Raw genomic sequence first — 22897 nt, forward strand, 5'->3', positions numbered from 1 at the left:
CCACAATCATTGGAGTTCACATTGAATGGTTTATCTCGTCAAGATGCTACAGGTCCTGAGAAGTAATGAACAATCAAAATATTTGCGAAGGACTCTATGATTTGAGGGACTATCTTTCACTTTACACCAACCATGCACTATGTACACAATGTGCAGCTGATGTACGCCGTGGTCATCCCCATCTATTATTAGACTTCAGCTCTAATGACGTATTACGACAAATCCCAAAACGAGGCCTCGCCACAGAATTGGGGGACCAAGTATGATCAGCGAACAAGCAAAAATAATTTGCAAAATGTGACATTTTTCATCAATTATCCTTAAGTGATAACGGACCGATTTTTCACTTCATAGGTTTTACTGGTTATGAATAGCCTACACCATGCTTCTGAAAGAATATCGAATATGTATGCCAATATCAGTGGAAGAGGTGATTATTTAGTGCTTGTTATCAGATTTTTACTGTCCGGGAATAGAACATTATCCCACTGTTATATATATTATCGATCCTATTATCGGATAATTTTAACTTCAGCCCAGCTTATCATCGAGCTGCTTTTTATTCTGTTGGCTGATTGTTGAGCCTGCTCATCCCATGGCCAAAGAGGAAGAGATGGAATAGGCCATGATGACTTTTTTGGTAATTTTGCACCACCACCATACTCATACTGCTGTCCACACCAGGTAGGGACGTCCAGGTAACGGTACAGGTCGGGACCAGGACGTCCAGACTCTAGGTGTGCCGATGCAGAGGTACAACACTGAACACAGGCGAGGATAGGCTAGTGAGGAGGGCCAGGGGCCTTTCTTGTAACTATAGACATATGTCAGCAACATGACACATGATACTCAATTGCCTGTGTAAAATCCCCTCCACAAAATAATTTCTATGTATTTTATCTATCTTCAATTTCAGTATCATAAAGGTCAACTTTACATGATAGCGAAGCATAGTAATGAGCAAAGCGAGAAAGGTGATGGTGTGGAAGTGGTGAAGAATGAACCTACTGAAGATCCGGTGCATGGCAAGGGCCAGTACACAGAGAAAAGGATTCATTTACTAAGGTAAGTCTTATGTACCTGAAGTGAACAGTGTAACGTTTGTGATGATGCTGAAAGTTGACGAGTTTGCTCATTTTCAATTGGCGGTCAATTCATAACAGCTACGATGTGTTACAGAAGCGAGAACAGGCCACAAGGTTTCAGGAATCGATGTGTTACAGGTGTTCTTGCACAATATGATATCATCTTGTTGATGTGATGTGAACTTGCACTTTACTACAGGAGAAAATGGGTGAGTTTATCTATTTAAAGTCCTGTGTATGATCAATGATGAGATAAACTTTGTTAAATCTTATTTTCAGTCGTTTACCTGGTTGGATTAAAGCAATGTTGCCAGTGTTCTGTTATGTAACAGAAAAAGCCTGGAACTACTATCCATTTACTATCACAGAATATACTGTAAGTATATATTCATGGTCAAAGTTAATGTGGCTTGGTAGTTAGGTAGTTCATCCAACCCACAATCCAAGTGTTGTGGGTTCAAATCCATCTAGTCTGGTCATGCACTGTATTTATACTATAGCAGCGATTCATAGCCGGAGACAGAGTGCTTTTGTGGAGACTTGTATTGGTTGTCAAGTACATTGAGGTGATGAACAGTGTACCTGCATTTTTACAACGCTTGTACGAAAGTCCCTCTATAACTTAAGCACAGGAAATCTGTCAGATTCTGGTCAAACTAATAAGGGCCCTATCATGTGTTCACAAGAAAAATGTTTACTGAAACTGGTTGTTGACTAATATCTATTCTTGTGAACTGTGCAATTCAGTTGTTACACAATTCTTTTTTTCAGTGTTCAGTGGTTCCTGGGTTCAGTATACATATCAAGTCATGTTATGAAAACAACAATGGATCATCAGAAAATGTAAGTACATACATTGAATAGCACAACAGATGGGCCTTTTGCCAAGTGCTAATTGATAGTAATTTTCAACTTCCTGCTTAGTAGTGATGTGCATTGGTGATTGTTGTGCAATTATGGCTATTATAGATGTGAGCTCACTAATAAACACAACATGCAAGTAAGTTATGTTTTGTTTCGTTTTTGCAGAATAACGAAACTAACTTGTTGTGGTATGATTTGTCGAAAGGACTTTAAAGGAACTATAGATGCAGGGCTTACATTGTATCACTCCTCAATCAGTGCTAAAGGGTTACTTTACTTTTCAGTGTTTGAACTTACCTGAGGATCAGTTAGAGAGAGAGGTGGTTCACCTTGATATTGCCTATGATGAATTCCCTGAGAAACATTATAAAGAATCTGAAGTAAGTATTCTGTCCATACAATCAAGTCCTTCCAATATGAGAATGACTGTCAGGAAAGTTGACAAAACTATCTGAAGTCATTTGTGTTATACGTGAGTTGTGCGGGAGAAAAGAGAAAATGTTAAAAAGGTGTTGAAGTTGTAAAGGGTTTTTCAATACCTTATAAATTAAACTACATTCGGTGTCATTGTATCCATTATATTTTTCAGGACTGTAAAAAATTCAAGTCAGTGAAAACAGGACGAGGACCATTGGAACCAGGTTGGAGGGTAAGAATTTGATGTCACTTATGAAGCATAAATTGGAGAAAAGTTGTGCTGTAAACAACAAACTGTAGGTCATCATGGCAAAAGGGGATGACATTGAAAGAATAGCTTTAATTGTCTCAGTAAAATTTTAAAAGATTGTCAGCTGAGTTCTCTGCATTATTTCCCAGCTCCATAGTGTTGGTGTTATGTATTGTGTTATTCAAACCCCTGTGTTATTCAAGTTTCTTACATGATGTTTGCCCAATGATTTACCAATGTACTCATCATATGTCACCCGAGTCAACTTTCTTTGTTTTGTTTCAGGATGCCACCGATCCGATAATGTGTTCATATAAAGCAGTTGAAGTGAAGTTTGAGCTTTGGGGTTTCCAAACGAGAGTTGAGGGTTTCACTCACAGTGTTGTTAGGGATATTCTACTTGTTGGACACAGACAAGCGTTTTCCTGGATCGATGAATGGTTTGGTGAGTATCATTTGTTTTGATTTGATGGGATTTTGTCGTGAGAAGATGTTTTCCTATACAGATCGTTATGCAGATACTTGGATTACATGTCTTGCAAAGTGTTTACAATTTAGGGTTGGACACTGCTCAAACAGTCAAAGCTGTGAAATATAATGGCCACGAATATTTCTAGGTTATCAGTACTTTGAAGGAGTAACCTATAACGAAGTTGATTGATCTTATTTTCTTTCCAGGCATGAGCATTGACGATATCAGAAATTATGAAAACAAGATGAATGCAGAGACCAATCAAAAGGTTATGCAGGCGGAATTGCTGCCCTCATCTACCGCTACTGAGGTGCCAGTTGAAACATAACGTCAAAGCTGGCAATCATATGCAATCTTATGACTGTTCTGAGATGGCATCCTCATTTCCCTGTTCAAAATTACTCAAGTTCTATATTTGTTTGAAGTGATGTTGGCTGCATGATGTTTCAGAATTAGAATCAAAACTGGTACTCATTTGGTTCAATAATTCAAACTGAACAGAACATACATGTCTAACGTTTTTCGTATTGATTTTAAAACTCCTCGATTCTAAAAAAACCGAATGTTGACTGTTCAAAGACACGCCATGACAAAAACAAAATTCTAAATTGCTTGTTTGTATGTTGCTCGAGCCTTTCATCATAAACTTGAAGCAACGATACCCAGCAATAATACAACTTTAAATTGATGAAAAATGCTCACAATAATAGGTTACCTTGTTTGTATCTGTATATTGATATTTGATGTTAAACAATATTTGGTGTATTCAATCAGGGATAATAGTGTGCAGGGTACAGTTAGTTATTCACAGGTTAAGTTATGTCAGAAAGACTGTCTGCATGCAATGTTCATCTTATTCACATTCCATTTCACTATTCCTCTCAAATGGAATGGGAGGTCTAGTGAGTCGGGGAAGTTAATTCTTTGGTTTAGAGCCTGACTTGGGCCAAACTTTCAGTACTGTAGCTCTCTAAAGGAAAATGAAGTAATGCCAAGTTGTTGACTTTGCATGGCAGCTAAGTGTCTTACTCTTCTCACTTGGCTATGTGGATAGAGTTGTATTGAGTTGTATAAAGTAAGATAGCTGTAAGGCAAGGGGCTTGATGGATCATAATGGTGAAATGGCTGGTGCAATTTTCTGTTAGTGCCTTAAACTTGGTTCACAGTTTTGCATAATAAATGACAGTGCGCATATGCTTATAGTTGCTTCTTATTGGGGAAGCGCAGGCGTAGTGTACAAAGAAAATTACATGGAATCGTTTTGGTGCTTTATGGTGGTTTCTTCTCCCTGAAGCTTATTAGAATATCATTCCATATCATCCAAGGGATTTTAGTTTTACTGTTTCTGTTGCATGTTACAACAATGAACTGAATTGGTTATAGAAGTCCAGTGTATATTGGAAAAAATTGCTTTTAGTGTATGAAGGAATTTACCATCATTATCATATTTACCAGTGGGTAACGATGAAAGAAAATATAAGGTTTGAAGAAAGTTAGTTGAATACGCAGAAATACTCGTTGAATTATTTGACAAATATTGTCACATCTTTGATTGTCGTGGGGGCTGTACATTAGGTAAGTAAGAGACACTGATATATGTTGTGGGGAAGTGATGACAGACTTGTTATGGTGCCGGGAGATGAATGTGCATGTGTGAAACAAGGGGAAGACAGCACAAAATCTGGCACAAAATCTGATACAGGTTTATTTCTGAATGACATCAATTCCATTAGAAAAACTTGCACTTGACATAAAAACACCAGAGAAATGTGAGTAACAGCAAAGTTGTTGGGTAGGTATCATTGATATTTGTGACAGGTCACCAGGGACTTCAGCTGTAAAAAAATATAGTGACCCACTATTTATGAGATGTAGTTCTTTGTTTCCCTTTCATAACCAAACAACTAATGAACTATGCTGCTATTTATGGAACCTGTTGTTGGATTGAGTACAAGTGCACAACAGCTGTGATGTAAGAAATGATAATGTTAGTTGGTTTGTGACATTGCTGAAATGTTGAGTGCTAGTTTTATTTGGTTTACTGTTAACTTTAGAATATTTATCATTGGGTACATTTGTTGTTTTCATTGTACATGTAGTTTACAATTGTGATTATTGGTTTTAGATGTCATTTTAGTTGTAGTTCTTGATTCATTGAAATCTTTCTCATCTGAACAAAACAAGTGAAGATTAGAGTTCTAAAATGGATTTTATCAAAATGAAATGGATATCGGTTGGTTGAGTATCTTGACATTAAATATAATGAGAGAAGCAGTAACTGTAGAGGTTTATTCATAAAGGTAGTGATAATTCAAACAATAACGGAACATGGTGATTTCTTGAATCACACAAATGCTCATGAAAATTTTGATGTGGTCAATTCTCCCAAGGTTTAAACCACACACCCTTTCTTTCCCTCTCCAAAAGCAGAGGTAGATTGACTTACTGAATGCCTTCACTCGTGTAAGGCGACAGAGATCCTGTTGACCAGTTTTGGCGGACTCCAAATTTGTACAAAAACATCAAGCCAAGAAATTGTTAGCTGTCAGTAATTCACGATCCACCTCATCTGTATCCCCATGTTACTCTAGATGATTCCAGATATTTTACACCACATTATAGACACTATTTACAACTACTGCCTGACTAGTTGCTGTCCAAATCATACATTTATATAGATAGAACCAAATAAAATTGTATATTAGAGTCTAATGCATTTCCGAGTTTGATTGATGTTCTGCGCCAAGAGCAGCTTATAGAGGTTCTTCACTGACGTCACATGATGACGTTGCCAAATGTTTTGCACTGCCATATTGGCCGTCTCACGTGGTCACGACGTAAAGGAAATGCATTGGCAGGTGGTCGTCAAAACGTCGCGTCAGGACGTCACGTGAAGAACCTCTATAGCATTGCTGCATGTGCTCACTGGTTGACCACCCCATGCACTACACTTGTGCTGAGACGCTCTTTTATTGGTGACAGAAGGTGAAATATTTTCACCAAGAAGATAAAAATACATAAAACCAAAAGCTTTGTGTTGATCACTGACATCTTTATTCATAAAATAAAAGCTATTTACACAATATACAGAAAATGGCTGGTAGAAACCTAGTAAGTGTACCTAGTGCGTGAAAGACATATCACAGTCATGAGAGTATGTGCAAAATCATTAAAATAAGACACAAATTTACTGAGGATTAAAGGTAACCTCCTACAAAGGCACCAAATAACTTTTATCAAACTTACAGTTATTATAGCATGAAATAACAATCCTGATTTGCATGGTATATTGAGTGTACATTACTAAACAACATTTAGATAGCAGCAATATCAAAAGTACATTGAAAGTTCTACTGTGGCCGAATTAAAAGAAAATCAAAAGATCATACATGTAAAAATATTTTCTAACGCAAGCAGACAGTTTAATGTACATGTACTTCACATATCAACGTGGTACAGTTTACATACTTGTGGCAACAATGTCAAAGTGATGTTTAGATAAGCAATTTTAGATGAAATTTGTGTAAACATTAAATTGAAATCAAGGTCCTTAATATGCTTCCACAACTGCCTCCAAAGCTTTGCTGCAAATGTCATCAAGTTTACCATCACCACCTGAGGGAAAAAGATAAACATACATTTCAGAAACATTTTATTATTTTTTCAAGATCAATACCACAAGAAAAGTACACCTCATTTCGATTTTGTCGACATCTTAGATTTCCAATGATTGTAACAACTCTGTCTCCTTGCTGCAAGATATTTCCATTTATACGTTTTTGAAAGAATTACAGTGCATTCTGAAAACCTTTGTTCTTGGAACTACTGGATATGTGTGTTCACCAGTGGACACTGGAGTTGTAACGTGAATTATTTTGATGGTAATACATCACCATGGCTGTCACTCTGTAATGACCATACTGAAAAATATTGAACTCAGTGAATTACAATGCAGACAGTCTTATTCATTTTTTGGCCATACAACGAAAGCTTGCCTGCTGACAATTTAACCTACCATAATCTAATTCTCTGATATCACAGCTGAATATTCGTTCTCCATTTACCCATAACTCAACTACATTCCAGTCATTCATCTTAACCAGCTCAGGGTTGTGTCCATCTGCCTTTAAAACAGCTGAGGAGAAAGAGTGAAATTATGATTCGGTCAACAACAAATCAGCGACCTACAAGCATCAGGGCATATTCGAGTGCATGATAACAAAGCAATCAGAACCTTTAACTCATAATTTCCCAAACAGTTGTTATGGTTACAAAAGCCTTAATCCTCCGCCTCCGAAAGGCGAGAACTTAATGTCTGACCAGATACGGGCATAGATTTTCTTGTGGGACACGGCTGACACATGCTGCTGTTTTATTAGATTTAAGTTTCCTCCCCAATACTTACTCATTAAGCCCTCGAGTCTGGACTCCCTGTGATCCACAACACCACAACTTTCATATGGACCATAATGGACATAAACTATGGCGTTGGCAGGCATTCTGAAAGTAGATTCATTTGATTTACAGTAGTGGCAGGGGGAGTGCCTGACGGTACTGGTTGGTGCTAAAGTCGCTAGGCCCTAAAGTAAAGTCAAAGTGCATGGGTGCATGCTGGTCCTGGCCTAGCCCTGCCTAGGCCTAATATTAGGCTACGCAGTCGTAGACTTTCGTCTTTCTTGGTCAGCAATGTTAGAATGTTCTGAATTTGAGACTAAATGACCCATGGGTTTAGCATATCAAATGCTTATATGATTGATCTACGCATTATATCAGCATCGAGTAGAATTTGGGGAGGAAATCGCACCTAAAATCGGTTTAAAAATTGCAGGAAAAAGGCAAAGCATCATCCGTTTCCAAGGACCATTCCTCAGTGGCGCCCTCTTGTGAGGATTTGCGATTTGTTACATCCGCGATATACACATCGAGGGATGTCGGAGGGATTCGCAGTTGTTTCGCTTCCTGACCTTTTCGCCCCCAGTCGCTTCGCTCCAGCCAGCCTCGCTCTGCCAGTTGGCCATCTTGACACTAGAGGCGCTGATTTCGTTTCATACGAATTTTTATATTTCGGCACTGGAGCGAGTTTGGTTGTTACCATGATATTTATACAAAAACTTGCAAAACCTTCAAAGACGGGGCGAAATGAATACAGACTAGCAAATACCTTTACTTCAATACTGTACAGAAAGGCCAAGTGTGAATGAGAACATTGGAGCTTTAGATAAAAGCATTTGCCAGTAGTCTTTATTCATATCACCCATTGTCACCCCCAGGATTGAATAAGACACTGTCAGATACAGTTCCAGATATGACACTGTTAGATACAGTCCCGTATAAGACAGTTACACCTCGTTTGACCAAATAAGACACTGTAGCCTGGAGTCCAAGATAAGACAATGTCACCTCCAGTACCAGATACGACACGATTAGCTAAGCGATGCCAGCTACAGTCCCAGATAATAAAATGCAACATCGAGTACCAAATAAGCATGCCGACTATCAGTCCTAAAGTCTCCTCCTTTCACCGCCGACAAAAAGGGCCAGGAAATCCGTCGCACGCACCATCATACACGGGTGGCCAATCAAATTGCCCGACACAAAGTAATTGAATGCTAACGGCCTGAATTGATAGTGCTAACCTAAGGATCAGGTTACTCTTCTTCTATACAACATGCACTGTGCATTTGGGTCAGGTCAGCATCCCTGGAACCGTTATAGGCCTACTCATTGAACACCTTGTAAAAAATCAGGAAATTTAGTGGTGAAAATGGCAATGCGACTCCGATACCATCGAACAGCCTGTACAGTTAATCAGTGTACCATCAAATTCAATTGCCTCATTCCTAGCGTTGCAAATTGCCGCCATATCACCGAACGCCAGTCAGCCCTATATTGCCACCAGAGGACGGTTGTTTTCAGTACTGGCGCTATTGCTTTCACAGTCTATTGAGCATGCATTCCCATCAGCGATGATCAACTAAGAGGTTGCCCTAAAAGCCGAGATTTTCTGCGTTGTCATTCAACCATGATGGATCGTGATCGTCAACCGTTACTTCAGATAGACAGTAAGGGGTACCCCTAAGGATTTAGCAGTTTACCAATGATTGGGGTGATCGGCGACAATATCGGAAAGACCTGATCAATGTATTAGTGGGTCACTATAAATCTGAAGTCTGAGCCAATGCAAATTGGCAGTTGAATTGGTCATTATTGATAGATAAGCTGGTGAGCTTTGTCCATCTTGACCCTCAAACTATGGATCCACTCCGCCGATACACGAGGAGGTAACGGACGGAGTACCCCTGATGGTCCAGAAAGGCTTTTGTCGTGCCATCATGTTGTCCTATCTTGGTTCCTGAATGTAAGATGAACTTGAAACTTCCTATTTTCAGTCTATGTGTGTGAATCATGATGTCCTATCTTGGTTCCTGAATGTAAGATGAACTTGAAACTTTCTTTTTTCAGTCTATGTGTGTGAAAACAATCATAAACTCAAACATTCTGTCCACTAAGCTCTTTCTGGGTCTTCTTAGCTCAAAACTTGACTTATGTACTATAAATGGCGATTTTCTAGACTTCATGAATGATATATAATACTGGTGAAGAAAATGACATGGTTGACTCTATCAGCATGCAACATAGCATGCAAAGATTCGCGGTCTTCGTATGGAGGAGACTCTGTGTGTCTCAAACACACCACATCACAAGTCCTGTATAATATGAAAGTTGCGCTCCACCAGCCATCTCAAGAGACCATCCCAATTGATCATCCTGAGATCTTGATAAACATCCTTGATATCCCTGTCACCTCATCAAGCGGATCCATGCAGTCGCGCCTAATATGGTGTTGGCCCACTGACGTCACTGGGACGATTCGATGATGCAAATCGGTAAGATTCCACTGTGGGCTGTCCGATTGATCTGTTATGCAGATGTTTACAGTCTGAATAACGAAGTCGGCGGTTGTGATGTCACAAGAACGTGGTTGCCGTCAGCCAGCCTGATATGCGAGTCATTTGATACTTTCTCTTACTTGTTTTACTAGTTTGAGAAGAAGAGGGATTGCATGCTAACATATAGATATATCAACTCGATAGCAGAATGATATAGCATTGGCCAGTAGGCCTATAGTCGCCTGATTTCTGAGGATAGCAAAGTCTAGAAAATGATTCTATCAATGATAGATGGCAATATGTTTCAGGTGCTCAACTATTTGAATACTGCGCCATTTTCAATTATGCTAGCTTTATACGTCTATACAACTTGGCATTGGATTTAACCTTTAAAAATCTTGTCTCTATTTTATTCATAAAGTAAATTCATCAGTAAACTGAGGTCGCCTGGTGACGTCATTCTCGACTATATTTGCTTGTCGTTGTCTGTTTGGTTTACGGGTCATTGCCGGTAGGCCTATCACGACCTTGAAGCACCAGTCCTTTGTACAAAGGTCCATGGTATTCATGGCTTTCTACAGACTACAAAAACTATGATCTGTGTTGGTCTATGTATCATGACAAACTTTCAATTTTTCTCTTGAACTAAATTTAATGGGCCAGACCTTCTTCTCATTCCTTTGAACTTGTTAAGGACTGTTGTAGTCGGGTTCGATTGTATGGGTTGTGGGCCTATTGGCTTGTTTAACATTATCACAATTCAGTCAAAGGTTTTGGTGTGTTGGTACATAATGTGAAAATCCTTGTTCAGTGCGATAGACGACGTAGGCCTACATTTGATGACACTTTTCAGGTAGGTGAAATTTGCCTGAAGTTGGTTGATTATCATGGGAACTATTCAACCGTGTCCTGTATTTGGTCAATTCTGAACTTGTAGGGTTTTAGTCCTTGCTTCTGTGTTTTTCTTTCGAGACCTAACCAGTCAAAACAACGGTTTGTTTGGAAATAGCAGTCTTTGCTTTAAACTCATTTTCATTTCTGCTGCCTTTTAGTAATTGGTAACTTCAGTAAGCCCAAGTACATGTACACCATTCTTTGGCAAAATTGTGTTCGATCAAAGATTTTGCCAGCAACTTTCCCTATAGGTTTCAATTGATACCAGTTCTACTTGCTAATTTACTATTTTTCCATCAGTTCTTCCTGTTATCCTGCAGTAGGTTACAACCTCTCTCTAAAATGACTAATATATTAATACAAAAGTAGCAATGCGCAGCTTTTTTCTTCTATGACATAAGCTTCCGAGCTGTAAAGCCATTGTGTAAATGTCTCCAGGGAACAACCGATTTTACATCACAGTGAAAAACATGTCAAGTGTTAAATGAATGCATGGATGTAATCAGATGTGGACTTGAGAAATCTGATCAATAATATTATATGTTAGCTTCTCAAGGACTGAGTAGATTCCTTCCTTTTGTAACCGACATGAGCCAGCATCTTCTCACGATTTTCGCCATCCCATAGCTCATTTCTTCAAAATTGCCTCATAACATGATTCGATTGATTACGTATTCTCCGTCCTAGTCACTGATTGGCTGCACTTGAGCTTGTGCGGAGTTGGATTCTGCGATGAATTTCATTACATATTTGATTTGTTCTCCATACATGAATGGTTGTCTGTGGTGGGGGGCCAAACCAAACTGTTTCTTACTCTTCGCTTAGCTTCGTTCAGGATACGGTATAACACTTGAGGATAGCCTTGGCAGGATATCTCTCACATCGGCTTCAGCGCATGAACTTTCATCTCAGGATTTATATTTTGAAATAAGTGAGTATACTATAATAATTATTATCTGATTGTCTCATGGTTTGGAGTTGTTAGGATGTCTTCGTTCATTGCGTTAGTGAAATCGTTTTCGGTATACTCATAGTAGGCCCACTGGTACCGTAAAATGTTCATAAAATGTGCTAATTTTCAATTGGTGACAAACTAAATACTGTGTATGCTCTATAAGTCTGTTAGAGTAGAAGTGTTTGTGCTATTAAAGTACGCCTTTTAGTCAGCATTTGAGAAATTCATTAAGTGAAAAATGTAGACCTTCAAAGGCAGCTTGCAAACTATTTCTTTCTTTAGCCCTTGCTGCAAGATAATGAAATAATCAAGTTCTTTAGACCTGCGAGATGAATAAAATCAGTTAAAAAAGTTATTTTGCTCAGTATTACCAAGTACACGTAACACGCTATAGACTAAGCAGCTGAGTGTCGGTCCCACATGCTTCTAGTTCTATCAAATTATAACTCGTGTTTTGTTCATCAGAAGTTTCTGCAGACTGGTTGTTTTGAAATTATTGTCTGCACAGTATTTCTTGAGCGTGCCAAATTGTGCATTCTGATTGTGGGATTGGAGACTGATTGTGATCTTACACAAGTAACACAAAACAAATAAGACGAGTTCCTGCATACTACACAGCATCCAGCCGCAGTAGGATCTCTTTGAGTCTGGGGTCGTTTATGATTGATTGAAGACCCGGGAAAGTCCTAATGAAAAGTTTGTATTCATTAGTAGACTCTATATTGATTTTTGTGGCCAAGATATTTAGTCCTGCTCATTAAATAGACATACAGCCGCCATGACTGGAGATTAACAAACAGATTTAGAAGACATAAGCCCTGTTAATGTCACATAAAATAGCTAAGGCAACGTGCCAGATATCTGACGTGAAACACTTTTGTGGTAAAACACCTTCACATGTAGCCCCCAATTGAACTCATTATTCAAAACAGAAGGTATACTGGGGTAAGAAGCAGTTCTTGTCATTGGTAACATCCCTTGCAATACAGGACACAGACCTTTCGTTATCTTAATGTGACACCTAGATAGTCAGTTAGCAGTTGCACCCTTTTGGCAAGTTGAGTCTTGAATGTGTTTCCAGATGGTTAAATCCTCTGATAAGTTCAGCCATTCTATATTTGTGCACCATTGTCTCCTATTGATTTTCTCGACATGTTTGGCACAGCGAACTCCTCGATTATATGGCCGCCACTTCCGAATGCAAGACTAAGATCAATCAAGCTGAATTGCGATCGCTTTCGTGGACCAATCGTCTCATAAAGACACACCATTGGCTGTTCACTGTATACTGAGATGGCGGCGAATGAATTATTGAGTGCCAGGATGAACCATGAGAGGAGACGAAGGGAAAAACGTTGTAAAGTTTTGACGGACGTGTTGAGTTGCATTGACTCATAAAAATGACCAGCGTTTATCTGATGGTGATTCCTTATAATTATTCAAGGGAAGACAAGGAAGAGTACAGGAATATACGTTCAGCTGAAAATATCTCCATGGCAAGATTTAAGAAGAGCCTTGGATTGTCAGGCAATTCTCAGATATTCCAATATCCGTGGCTTATAGGAAGAAGTATAGATAATTTTTCACTGCACTCTCTGCACCGATACGTCTACTACTTTTCTCTCTGCTATTTGAGCCCCATCTCCAAATGAGTTCATACGAAAAAAAGACATCAGAAGAAACAGAATAACCGATACAGTAATTAATATACATGTACTGAATTTCAGGTGGTAAATGTCAATAAAAGGAGTGGTCTGCAACTCTTAAGCAACCTTTGGCTTATGAATTTATTGTAATCTGATTACACACTTTATTTCAAAGTCTCATACAACAACCAATAAATCAATACAATACAAAGGTTCGTTCTTGGAATGGACAGGTTGTCTGGAGATACTGTCAATATAAGGAGTGGTTGAAGGAAGAAGCACGAGTTACTGTGGAGGTTCAGTCCGGAACGAGTCGAAATCAGTCAGTATAAGAGATGGGGACTGGTGTCTTATCGCGAGGGTCAACGAAAGAAGGTTGCTATATAGTGCTGTCAAGGTGCGAGGTGTTCCCTTACCTATTAAGGAATAAGGGTGTTCCTCGGCAGGTGCTTCTGTTTAATCACCTAGCCAGAGGAAAACTTCCCGTTAATGCACACCCTCGACCATCTGCCTATATGGCTAATGGAAGGAGTCGGCGCTGAAATAAAACGGCAAGATATTGTGTTGTCAGACAACGGTGAGGCGATTGCATCCTTCAATAGCAGGTGTCTTTGGATCATTTCTAAATTACACTTTGGTTGAGTAAGTTGCTGTACGTGGGAGGAAGGGAGATTTTGCCCTTCTAATGCTACTGGCCTGGTCTAACAGAAAAATGTTCTAATGACCATAATGTTTGTAACTCCCACAACTAACCTATAAGTATCTGCAATTAACTCCGACATCTTAGCATGTGATCACAACATCGATGAATTGTTCCAAGCAGGAAAGCTTCATCCATCCCCTGATCAATACCACATCACCTATGTATTGATTATGTGATTGATTTACTGATTGATATGTTGTTTGACATCACAATGGCTGGTTTCCGATTCGCCATAGATGCCAGATAATTCTGGTTTTCAGTGGATGTTTCTCGCCTCGTTTCAGATGATAAATGCGCTGTTTCAATTTCATGCAAGTTCCTGTAACAAGGACACCAAATGTTGGCCCAAAATTACCATTAAAAGCTTGCCTCCTGTCTATGATCAATGTTTCCAACTAAAAGGGGACTGTATATATCAGGGAAAAGGTGCAAATTGATGGTATGTGGGAGACAAATAAAATAATATGCGCAGTTAATAGGCAGCTGGGTCTAGTTTGATTTGTGTGATAAAAAAATGATTCTTCGTACAGGGGTGAGTATATATAGTGCTGATGTACTGCAGTGAGATATAAAAGACTTACATTGGCAACCTCGTGTAACTTGAGTCTGGCTTTTACCCGAGGTTGCCCTTAAAGTGGGTTTGCAGTGCCCAGTTCCGTTGGACTAAAATCATAGATTCATGCATCCTGAGATTCAGGTTTTTGATACTCCTACCTCGTTTGGAATATCGAGAGGCGGAGAATATTGAAAACCACTGGTGCCAGAATGAGATTCATGCCAGAGTGTTACTTAAAGCCCCTGGATGTTGCCATGAAAACCATTTCCTCCTTCTCAGAAACAAAGCTTCCAATTCGTCACAAAATGTGAGACAACTTTTTCTATGTGAAGAGAAAGAAAACTTCAAAGCGACTCTCAGATCTAACCACTTGGTTTTCAACAGCAGTGATCTTCTTGTGTGCCTATTTTGTCATTAGGACGCTCATTAGAGAAGAGTGAGTTGTCTGTGAGCGCGGGGTAATGCACAGGAAAGTGGTTGGTGAGATTGTGAAGGATAGGAGTACTTCTGGTGGCTTTTCTCTCATGACGTGATCTGCGAAATCAGTAAATTTCAGTGGATCAGAATTGGTATGCTATTTTGTGCTTGGTAAAGAACTAGATTATAACAAATGAAATTCTTTTCTGTGCTGTGCTATATTTCTATCAGTTGAAGCATCCTAGTTCATCTTCGCATAAATCTCATTAAACCATTTTTTATGGTTGTCAGCCGAAATCCTTTGGTTCCTAAACGTGTTAAAGATGAAAGGGCAAAATGTATGCCATAGAGTAGCATGGTACTTAATGAGTAGGCAGGTGGTTTTCGAATCTTAGACAGTTACCAGCCTGAAAAGGTCACCATCCGCATCACCCACAATATACCATTAGAACTAGCCTGTATATTGTAGCCTAAAATCATGTGGTTCCAGAATGTGTTGAAGAGATGGCAAGATGTGGACCATAAAGTAGCACTTACAGAGCAATACAGATGCTGGCCGCCACTCACACATCTGCTCTGACTCTTACTTTTCCTATCTTAGTCTCTAATGGAAAATATTACCTCTCGTTATTGGCATACTCAATCTATAAGTGACTTTTATGGTGCGATATTCTCCAAATCTGAAGGCCGGTCGATGACAGGGATGTGTGCAGATTTTTAATGCTTTCTGCGAGGGAGGACAGAATTGTTTTTGGAGAGTAAACTCTATTGGCATACTGGCTATTCATATTTTTGCCGTTTCCCCCCACTGTGATTTGTTTGTTGGAAGCAGTGATAAAGTGATAGACGGCCAATCAACCAGAGAGAAGTTGCTGTTGTCGTTAGATTCGTGATATGATATTCTCATATGACAATCCCAGTGCACACATACCATAAATAAACATGCAGCGATCGGAAAAATTGTGCTACACCAGCTTGACAACGCCAGCCTGCAGCATGCGTTCTAAATGACTATAATTATTGGCATCGCCTGGCGTTTGTGAAAAAGTAAACGGATATACATGTAGTTGAATCACAACTGGCATAAGTACGTAAATAGCATGCCCCCTTTACTACATCAGTTCACAGATAGTTTGGAATGAATAGAGATCACTTCACCCAACATCTATCCCAGGATGAACTTCTCCTATTACCACGTGGTCATGAGGTACATTTAGCAACCGTTTCACATAAACCCCCATACTATCTAATCCGTTTTCCCGCGTTTAAAATACAGCGCAGAGACATACGTATAACAATTGCCAGTGATCAATATACACCTTAGGCGAGGTTTCTTCGTTCATCTTGATGTTAGCATCATAGCACTGCTATCAGCACGGTAGCGTTCTCCCGCATACGCAGTCTACGAGGATTCAGGGGAAGATCTTTCGTCAGTCGTAAAGGATAATATAAGCACAGATTGTTATTCTATTCTTTAAAATTCCAGCGTGGATTCTCAAAACGAGGGAAGAATTTTCGTTTAGGGACCCAGTTTTATTCTAGTAAGTGTTCTCATTTTTATATGGGTGTTAGATTTCTTTACACAGTAGCGCTTCACTATGGTTATTGTGTGACACCTTGGAGTAACCGGACTAGTTACTCAAGGTGACACTATGCAAATAACGTAGGGTGGGTTATACCAGTGGAGAGATTATCAATATAAAATGCAGGTTGTCACGAATTCCAGGGCATTATGTACCTGGTGAAATGTTCAACACTTGACTCTCTCAGGAAGACCAGTTTCACATTGTACTTGGATTTTGAATCTAATTTTGATGAGTAATTAGGATTTAGAGAATTCTGTCCAAAATAACAAATTAATGTGTATGGTATGATGGTGATTGTTTGAATCATTTGCATTTACTCCTATCAAACTTAGTGACGATACAGAAACTGTTAGATAATCCTGTCATAGTGCCACAGTACAAACAGGGCCATTTTTCCTGGTCATGTTATAGTTAAGTAACTGGGTTGTCTAGCGCTTCAAGAAAGGTCAGAAGACCATGAATATAGTTTTTCCAATGGAGTGAAATAGCACAGAAGAAAGATGCACTCAATTGTTAAAGGTAAACACCTAATGTATGGATTAAAATATGTATCGAATACAGTATTTTTAGCAAGGAAATGATGTTTTGAAAAGCTTATCTATCTCATGAAATCCACTGGGATCCCTTCCTTCTGCTGCTTATTATTGTGATAGAGAGAGCTATGGGTTACCCTGCAGACCACTTTGGTCAGTTCCACCTATGTTGCATTACTGACTACTCAATTTCCCGATTTGCCTAAGGTCTAGAGCTCTCAATTCAGAATGCTGTTTTATTTACAGTTTTGTTTATTACAGATCTGATACCCTACACTAATGGTGATTTTTGTGATCATATCACCTGGGGTAGAGATAAAAGGAAAGAGTTTAGTTATCACAAAACCCTCTGAACTCAGGTCTGATATTTGATGCAGCTCTGGTATGTGATTGCCCTTGGCTCATTTGGGCACACAAAATGGAAGGACTTTTTTTCTGCACGTATCATGAAGCAGTGTATTGCCTTGGGGTCCCTTTGATGGGTGTTGGAGTGAATTCCTCAATCCAAGAATTGACATTACCGCCATTCAGATCTTATTTAAATATGACTCATAATATGATAACTGAAATAAGTAGAAGTATTCTCCTTGCTATTTTGAGGTGTATCTACTGGTGCTAAAATTTGTGATAGATGTGGTTATCAAATCATATCTGCTCACATTGAAGTTTACTAAAAGTAGTACTGGTAGTTATAAGGCCCAAAATAAAAAAAGACCCAATTGTTGTTTAGCTACCCATGTTCAGGCCGATATCAATAGAATTTGTTGCAGCAGTTAAAATTGAATTAAAATCAAATAAAAAAATTTCAAATTGTTGTTGTACCTGAAACTTGTTTTAACTGGATATGTCTGGCAGCATATTGGAAAAAAGCCCAATTGATTTCCAATTATTGTTTGATAATGATAAAAATAGCAATAACGTGTGGGCTTCTGACAATAGAGCTTTTCCAATGGAGGCAGAATGGGAATATTGAGAATAGAGCCCAGAGACTTTGTTGGTTGTTGTTTTCATGATCACAGTAAAGATTTCACTTTGGTGAAAAAATCTTCCTCAGCCAGCATGGTGGATGTTTAAGATCTACCCATCACTTTGCATCATACCTTTATGTGTGGGCCTGGCGGAGGTGGGAAGATGGGGAGAGGGAGAGTATTTAAATATGGAAACAGACTGGGTATATCCAAATCCACTAAAAATTACCTTGGCAGACAAGTATAAGTATAATTTAGCTATGAGCTGTCCTATGTGGGTCGAATGGAAAATGGTAAAGGACTTTTCTTGAAACTTAGTATCCTGGCTGCATTGGACTTCATGTCTAGTGTTTTGTGCTTCTTTACACCTAAAGGGACCCTATATGTTACTGGCTTGAGGAAGTCCTGCTAAGCACTCAAGGCCTTTCTCTCTGAGCAGTATGATGCAAGTGCAAAAAGATGCTGAGTTTCAGGTTTTGTGAGAACACACCTAATGAGATCATCTCAACCCACTGTCATTTGTATTGGAGTGTTAATTTCCTTGTGGCTACTCCAAGCACACAACATTCTTCCGCCAATGTTTCTTTATTTGCAAGGAGAGCATCTCATGGTAGCTTTTTATTTAGCCTTCTACAAGGAAAAATACTGGCATGTTAAAAAAATCACTGGCAGTTCCCAATGCGTTGGCAGTGTCTTTCATGTCCAAACTAGTCTATTACCAGCAATTCTTAGTGTTTTATTGGTCAAAAGAACACCAATGTTCTCTTTGTGGTGGTAAATGGCATGTTGGCAGTGGTTGTGTATGGGTGGCAAGACATCTTGCTTATTGTAGTCAATGTTGACAATCATGATAAAGATGCATGCAAACTCCACTGCAGGTGCTTTATTGATGACGTGCAAACATACACAGTGAAATATCCTTTGATATCTTTGTAGTTGTACAGCCAGACAGACCAGCAATGATCCACCCTCTAGCAACCTAGAATCTCTGGTGTTGTTACCAGGATGTTTTTCCTTTAATCCTCCTGTGTTGACGTCGTTCTAGAACTAGGGTAAAGAATATAATAAATCCTGTGTTGTATTGACCCTTTATGGGCTATTATTTCAAATAATTTATAATTATATCGTAACCCTGTAAGAGTAACCAGTTATGAAACATCTGATATCACCAGAATTGTCCATCAAAACTTTTTACAGTATTCTTAGTGACTTTTGGCACACTGTCCTTGTTCCTACACTTGGTAACAGCCTTTGCCTGAAGGAGTATATAGAAAAACTGAGTACAGTATTTGATCTATGAGTATGTTTTTCGTAGACACTCAAGTCGCCTTTTCCCTGATTTCAACTTTTTATCTCCAGTGATAGCAATACTACCCGCAGTGCTGTCACAGCAGAAGACCTAAAGATGATCCTTTTACCGAGCTAACCTCTACCCTCATTTATCCCGGGGAAGACAAGACTAAGTAGATGGCCTTTGATAGACTTGGATTTTTCTGGACAATTAAGTCTCCCTTCTCATTTTCCACTATCTCAATAATGCTATCAACTGAGCATAGTAGACCAATGATTATCTTTGAACCTAGCTAGCCTCATCAAAAGCAGAGCTGAGTATGGCCTTATATCTATACGAATTTTTCTAGCCACTTAAGTCTCCCTCACCATTTTCCTTCATCTCAACAACAACAGATAGTAGACTAAGGATGATCCTTCAAATGAGCTAGCCTCTTGGCCATCTTGCGTATTGTCTTGGGCCATGGTCAAAACAGGACTACATTATGTCATTCTACCCATCTTGAATCTTCTTTTTTTCTTGATGCTCAAGTCACCTTCCTCATACATTTTTCCATCATATCGGTTATACTATCAAAAGATTATAACAGACTTAGGATGATCCCTCAACCTATAGATGTACATGGCGTTTTTCCTGTGGAGCCCAATGTCAGGTGTCTTATACATCGCTATTGTTATCATGATCATAGTGAGGTAGCCTGATACCGCCATGACATTTAAAGAGGTATTACTTCCTTACAAGCATGACTGGTTTCATGTTGCTTTCACATTATCATGAGACAGATGCTTGATGGTGCATGTCATGATGAGAAGGCCATATATTTAGTTTTCTTGTTATTGTTGCTAGTTGCATATTGAAGGGGTGTGGTTGATATGTATAAACACGTATGCCTACTCAAAAAGGAAGCTAGACGGTCTCCAGCAGTAAACACACAAGTTAAAGGGACAAGACGGGTTGAAAGATGTTGGTTGTTCATAAGAAAATGGCTTCCAGTAGGGCCATAACTTCTCAAAATAGAGTCCTTGAAATATTCAGTTATTCAGTGAACAGTAGACTAGAACAGAATCAATAAGCCTACCTGGAATACAATGAACAAGTGCAGCTTACCCTTTAGTGCATTGTTTTTGTGAGGGACAGGCAAAGAAACATGATGAATTGAAATTTGAGAAATATAATTGGTTTTCATCTTGCCATAGAATATCGTCCCAGAAAATCTGATGCTGGGTTGTTTTAATTACAATGTAACTTTCCTTTAGGATCTTCAGACTAATTGAGTTTCAGGCCAGAATAATGGTGTTTAAAGAAAAGGATCAATAACATTGAAATCCATCTCATGTGATGCAAACTGTGAAGTATACTAATGAAAAGACAGATCCTGCCACGTGGTGAAAATGGATGTATGCATGACACAACTTTGATGTCTTTGGATTTTTATAGAATATTTGTGTAATGTATCTCAGCAAATGTGTTTCCTGTGTGGAGGTGTGCAAATTCAAGTTCACATGGGAAGTGCATGATGTTGTTGCTGTTCTTGTCTTCTTGGCTGTGTGTCTTACTGGCTAATGGCACATGTTCTTTCTGTGACTTTTTGTCTTCTTCTTTGATTTTAGCTGAAGTTGATGTTGAAGTGTCAATGCTGAAGAAGACAATATTATCTAACCACACCTTCACCTCCACACTAACACTGGGCAACAGGTTTCCATCGATGGCCACCTCATCCAATTATTGCGGGATGTTGTATAGTGTAACCTTTCACTCTGTATCATAAGACCTGGTGATAGATTGACAGCACTATTGTCCGGTATCCCAACAATACCGTCTGTTCATTGTTGTTCAGGAAACGTCTCCACAATAAAAACAGGTAAATGAAAAAGGTAGGATATTTCTTTGCCAATGAAAGGATATGTGCATATTTTTCCTAATCAATATACACTCGATTGTATCCTTCCTGCTACTTATGGATATTATTTGATCTGTCATTTCGCTACGGGGAACATTTACACTCAGTACGCCAGCAAGAATTAGCATTCATTGCTAAAGGGATTATTGAATCGTGGTGTTTGCTGCAGGAAGGCGATGTTTTCTGTAGCAGGAAATTGACACATTAGGGAGTGAATGCTGGGGTGTGACAGGGCAAATATGAATCTGGCTATGATAATGAATAAAAAGTTAGATCAGGTTGTATAAATGGCAAGCAAAAACTAGAAGTCATAAGATTACAACACTAATTCTGGGGTTGGGTTGGATATCAAACTAGAAGTCATAGTATTACAACACCAATTCTGAGGTTGGGTCGGATATCAAACTAGAAGTTGTAGGATTACAGCAACAATTCTGGGGTTGGGTCAGATATCAAACTAGAAGTCATAGGATTACAACACCAATTCTGAGGTTGGGTCGGATATCAAACTAGAAGTCATAGGATTACAGCAACAATTCTGGGGTTGGGTCAGAAATCAAACTAGAAGTCATAGGATTACAACACCAGTTCTGAGGTTGGGTCAGATATCATCATTATTATCATCATCATCATCGTCATCATTACCGGCGTTGTAACCCTATTGGATTTTTGCCGGAGGTATGAAGTCCACTATAGGCGATATCAAACTAGAAGTCATAGGATTACAGCAGCAATTCTGGGGTTTGGTCAGACATCAAACTAGATGTCATAGGATTACAGCAACAATTCTGGAGTTAGGGTTCCTTTGAAATGAGTCATATAATGGTAACGTCTTATTGGTAAAGGGGTTTGTACTTGATTGCTCTCTTCAAACACAGCTTACCACTTCACTCCTGAACACGTCCTTCATCATGTCCACGGCTAACCATGTACAAGCCATATTTCGTCACGAATGTCTTGATCATTATTGGGCACACATCACACAATGGCTGACCATTGATCTGTACAGCAAGAACTCCCCCTGCAGCTATGAGAAGGGTGAGGCCACTAAACGCTGACATTATAGTGGATGGTTGGCTGATATTTCAGAAAATAATACCTTCATGTCCTTTTGGGGTGGCTATTTCCTGCATATTATTCATCAATTATCTGTGTGGGACCGGCAGTTGATAGGCATTCAGATAGAGAGAGAGTCAGTTTGAAAAGTTGTTTTCAAAGAAGACATATTTGTTCCAGTTTTTGGCAAAATAAATGCCCTACTTCTTGAATATAGGGTGGCTTGATTGTGTATGTGTTTCATCCTTGGACCCTTTGGTTGCCTTTTTGCCCAGGTACAAAAGACTGGGAAATCAAAGAGGTGGCTCTGTGAGCGGTGTCTGGATTGAACTCAAAGCATTGATTTCAGTATGGTCCTCATATAGTCAGAGCATTGACTTTGTCGGGGCCTTCTGTTTCCCTTTCATGTTTATC

The 22897-nt window shown here is 39.1% G+C and overlaps 3 protein-coding genes across 6 annotated transcripts in view; 2 read left to right on the top strand and 1 right to left on the bottom strand.

Annotated features, from left to right (window-relative positions):
• Positions 1-258: 258 nt before the first annotated feature.
• LOC135493758 (cytoplasmic phosphatidylinositol transfer protein 1-like) lies at positions 259-5815 on the top strand. The gene is made up of 8 exons (XM_064781312.1): positions 259-430; positions 917-1065; positions 1365-1461; positions 1857-1928; positions 2234-2329; positions 2539-2598; positions 2902-3061; positions 3295-5815. The coding sequence occupies exons 1-8, from the start codon at positions 383-385 to the stop codon at positions 3414-3416; spliced, it is 804 nt and encodes a 267-aa protein (XP_064637382.1). The 5' UTR covers positions 259-382; the 3' UTR covers positions 3417-5815.
• Positions 5816-6119: 304 nt separating this feature from the next.
• LOC135501401 (UPF0728 protein-like) lies at positions 6120-8024 on the bottom strand. Its single transcript, XM_064793547.1, has 4 exons — positions 7893-8024; positions 7494-7588; positions 7104-7223; positions 6120-6703 (listed from the first exon to the last, which is right to left on the bottom strand). The coding sequence occupies exons 2-4, from the start codon at positions 7585-7587 to the stop codon at positions 6639-6641; spliced, it is 279 nt and encodes a 92-aa protein (XP_064649617.1). The 5' UTR covers position 7588; positions 7893-8024; the 3' UTR covers positions 6120-6638.
• A 2705-nt stretch (positions 8025-10729) lies between these two features.
• LOC135493769 (high-affinity choline transporter 1-like) overlaps positions 10730-22897 on the top strand; it is a 45218-nt gene continuing 33050 nt past the window's right edge. The window contains exons 1-2 of one of the 4 annotated variants that reach the window (XM_064781331.1): positions 10730-10831; positions 16636-16690. The gene's annotated coding sequence lies outside the window, so the exon portion shown is untranslated. Of the gene's footprint in view, positions 10832-11648; positions 11804-16635; positions 16691-22897 lie in introns of those variants that run through there. The other 3 variants (XM_064781341.1, XM_064781350.1, XM_064781323.1) reach the window with 3 other exon arrangements.

This window comes from Lineus longissimus, chromosome 1 (genome assembly GCF_910592395.1).
Source record: "Lineus longissimus chromosome 1, tnLinLong1.2, whole genome shotgun sequence".
Classification (NCBI taxonomy): Eukaryota; Metazoa; Nemertea; class Pilidiophora; order Heteronemertea; family Lineidae; genus Lineus; species Lineus longissimus.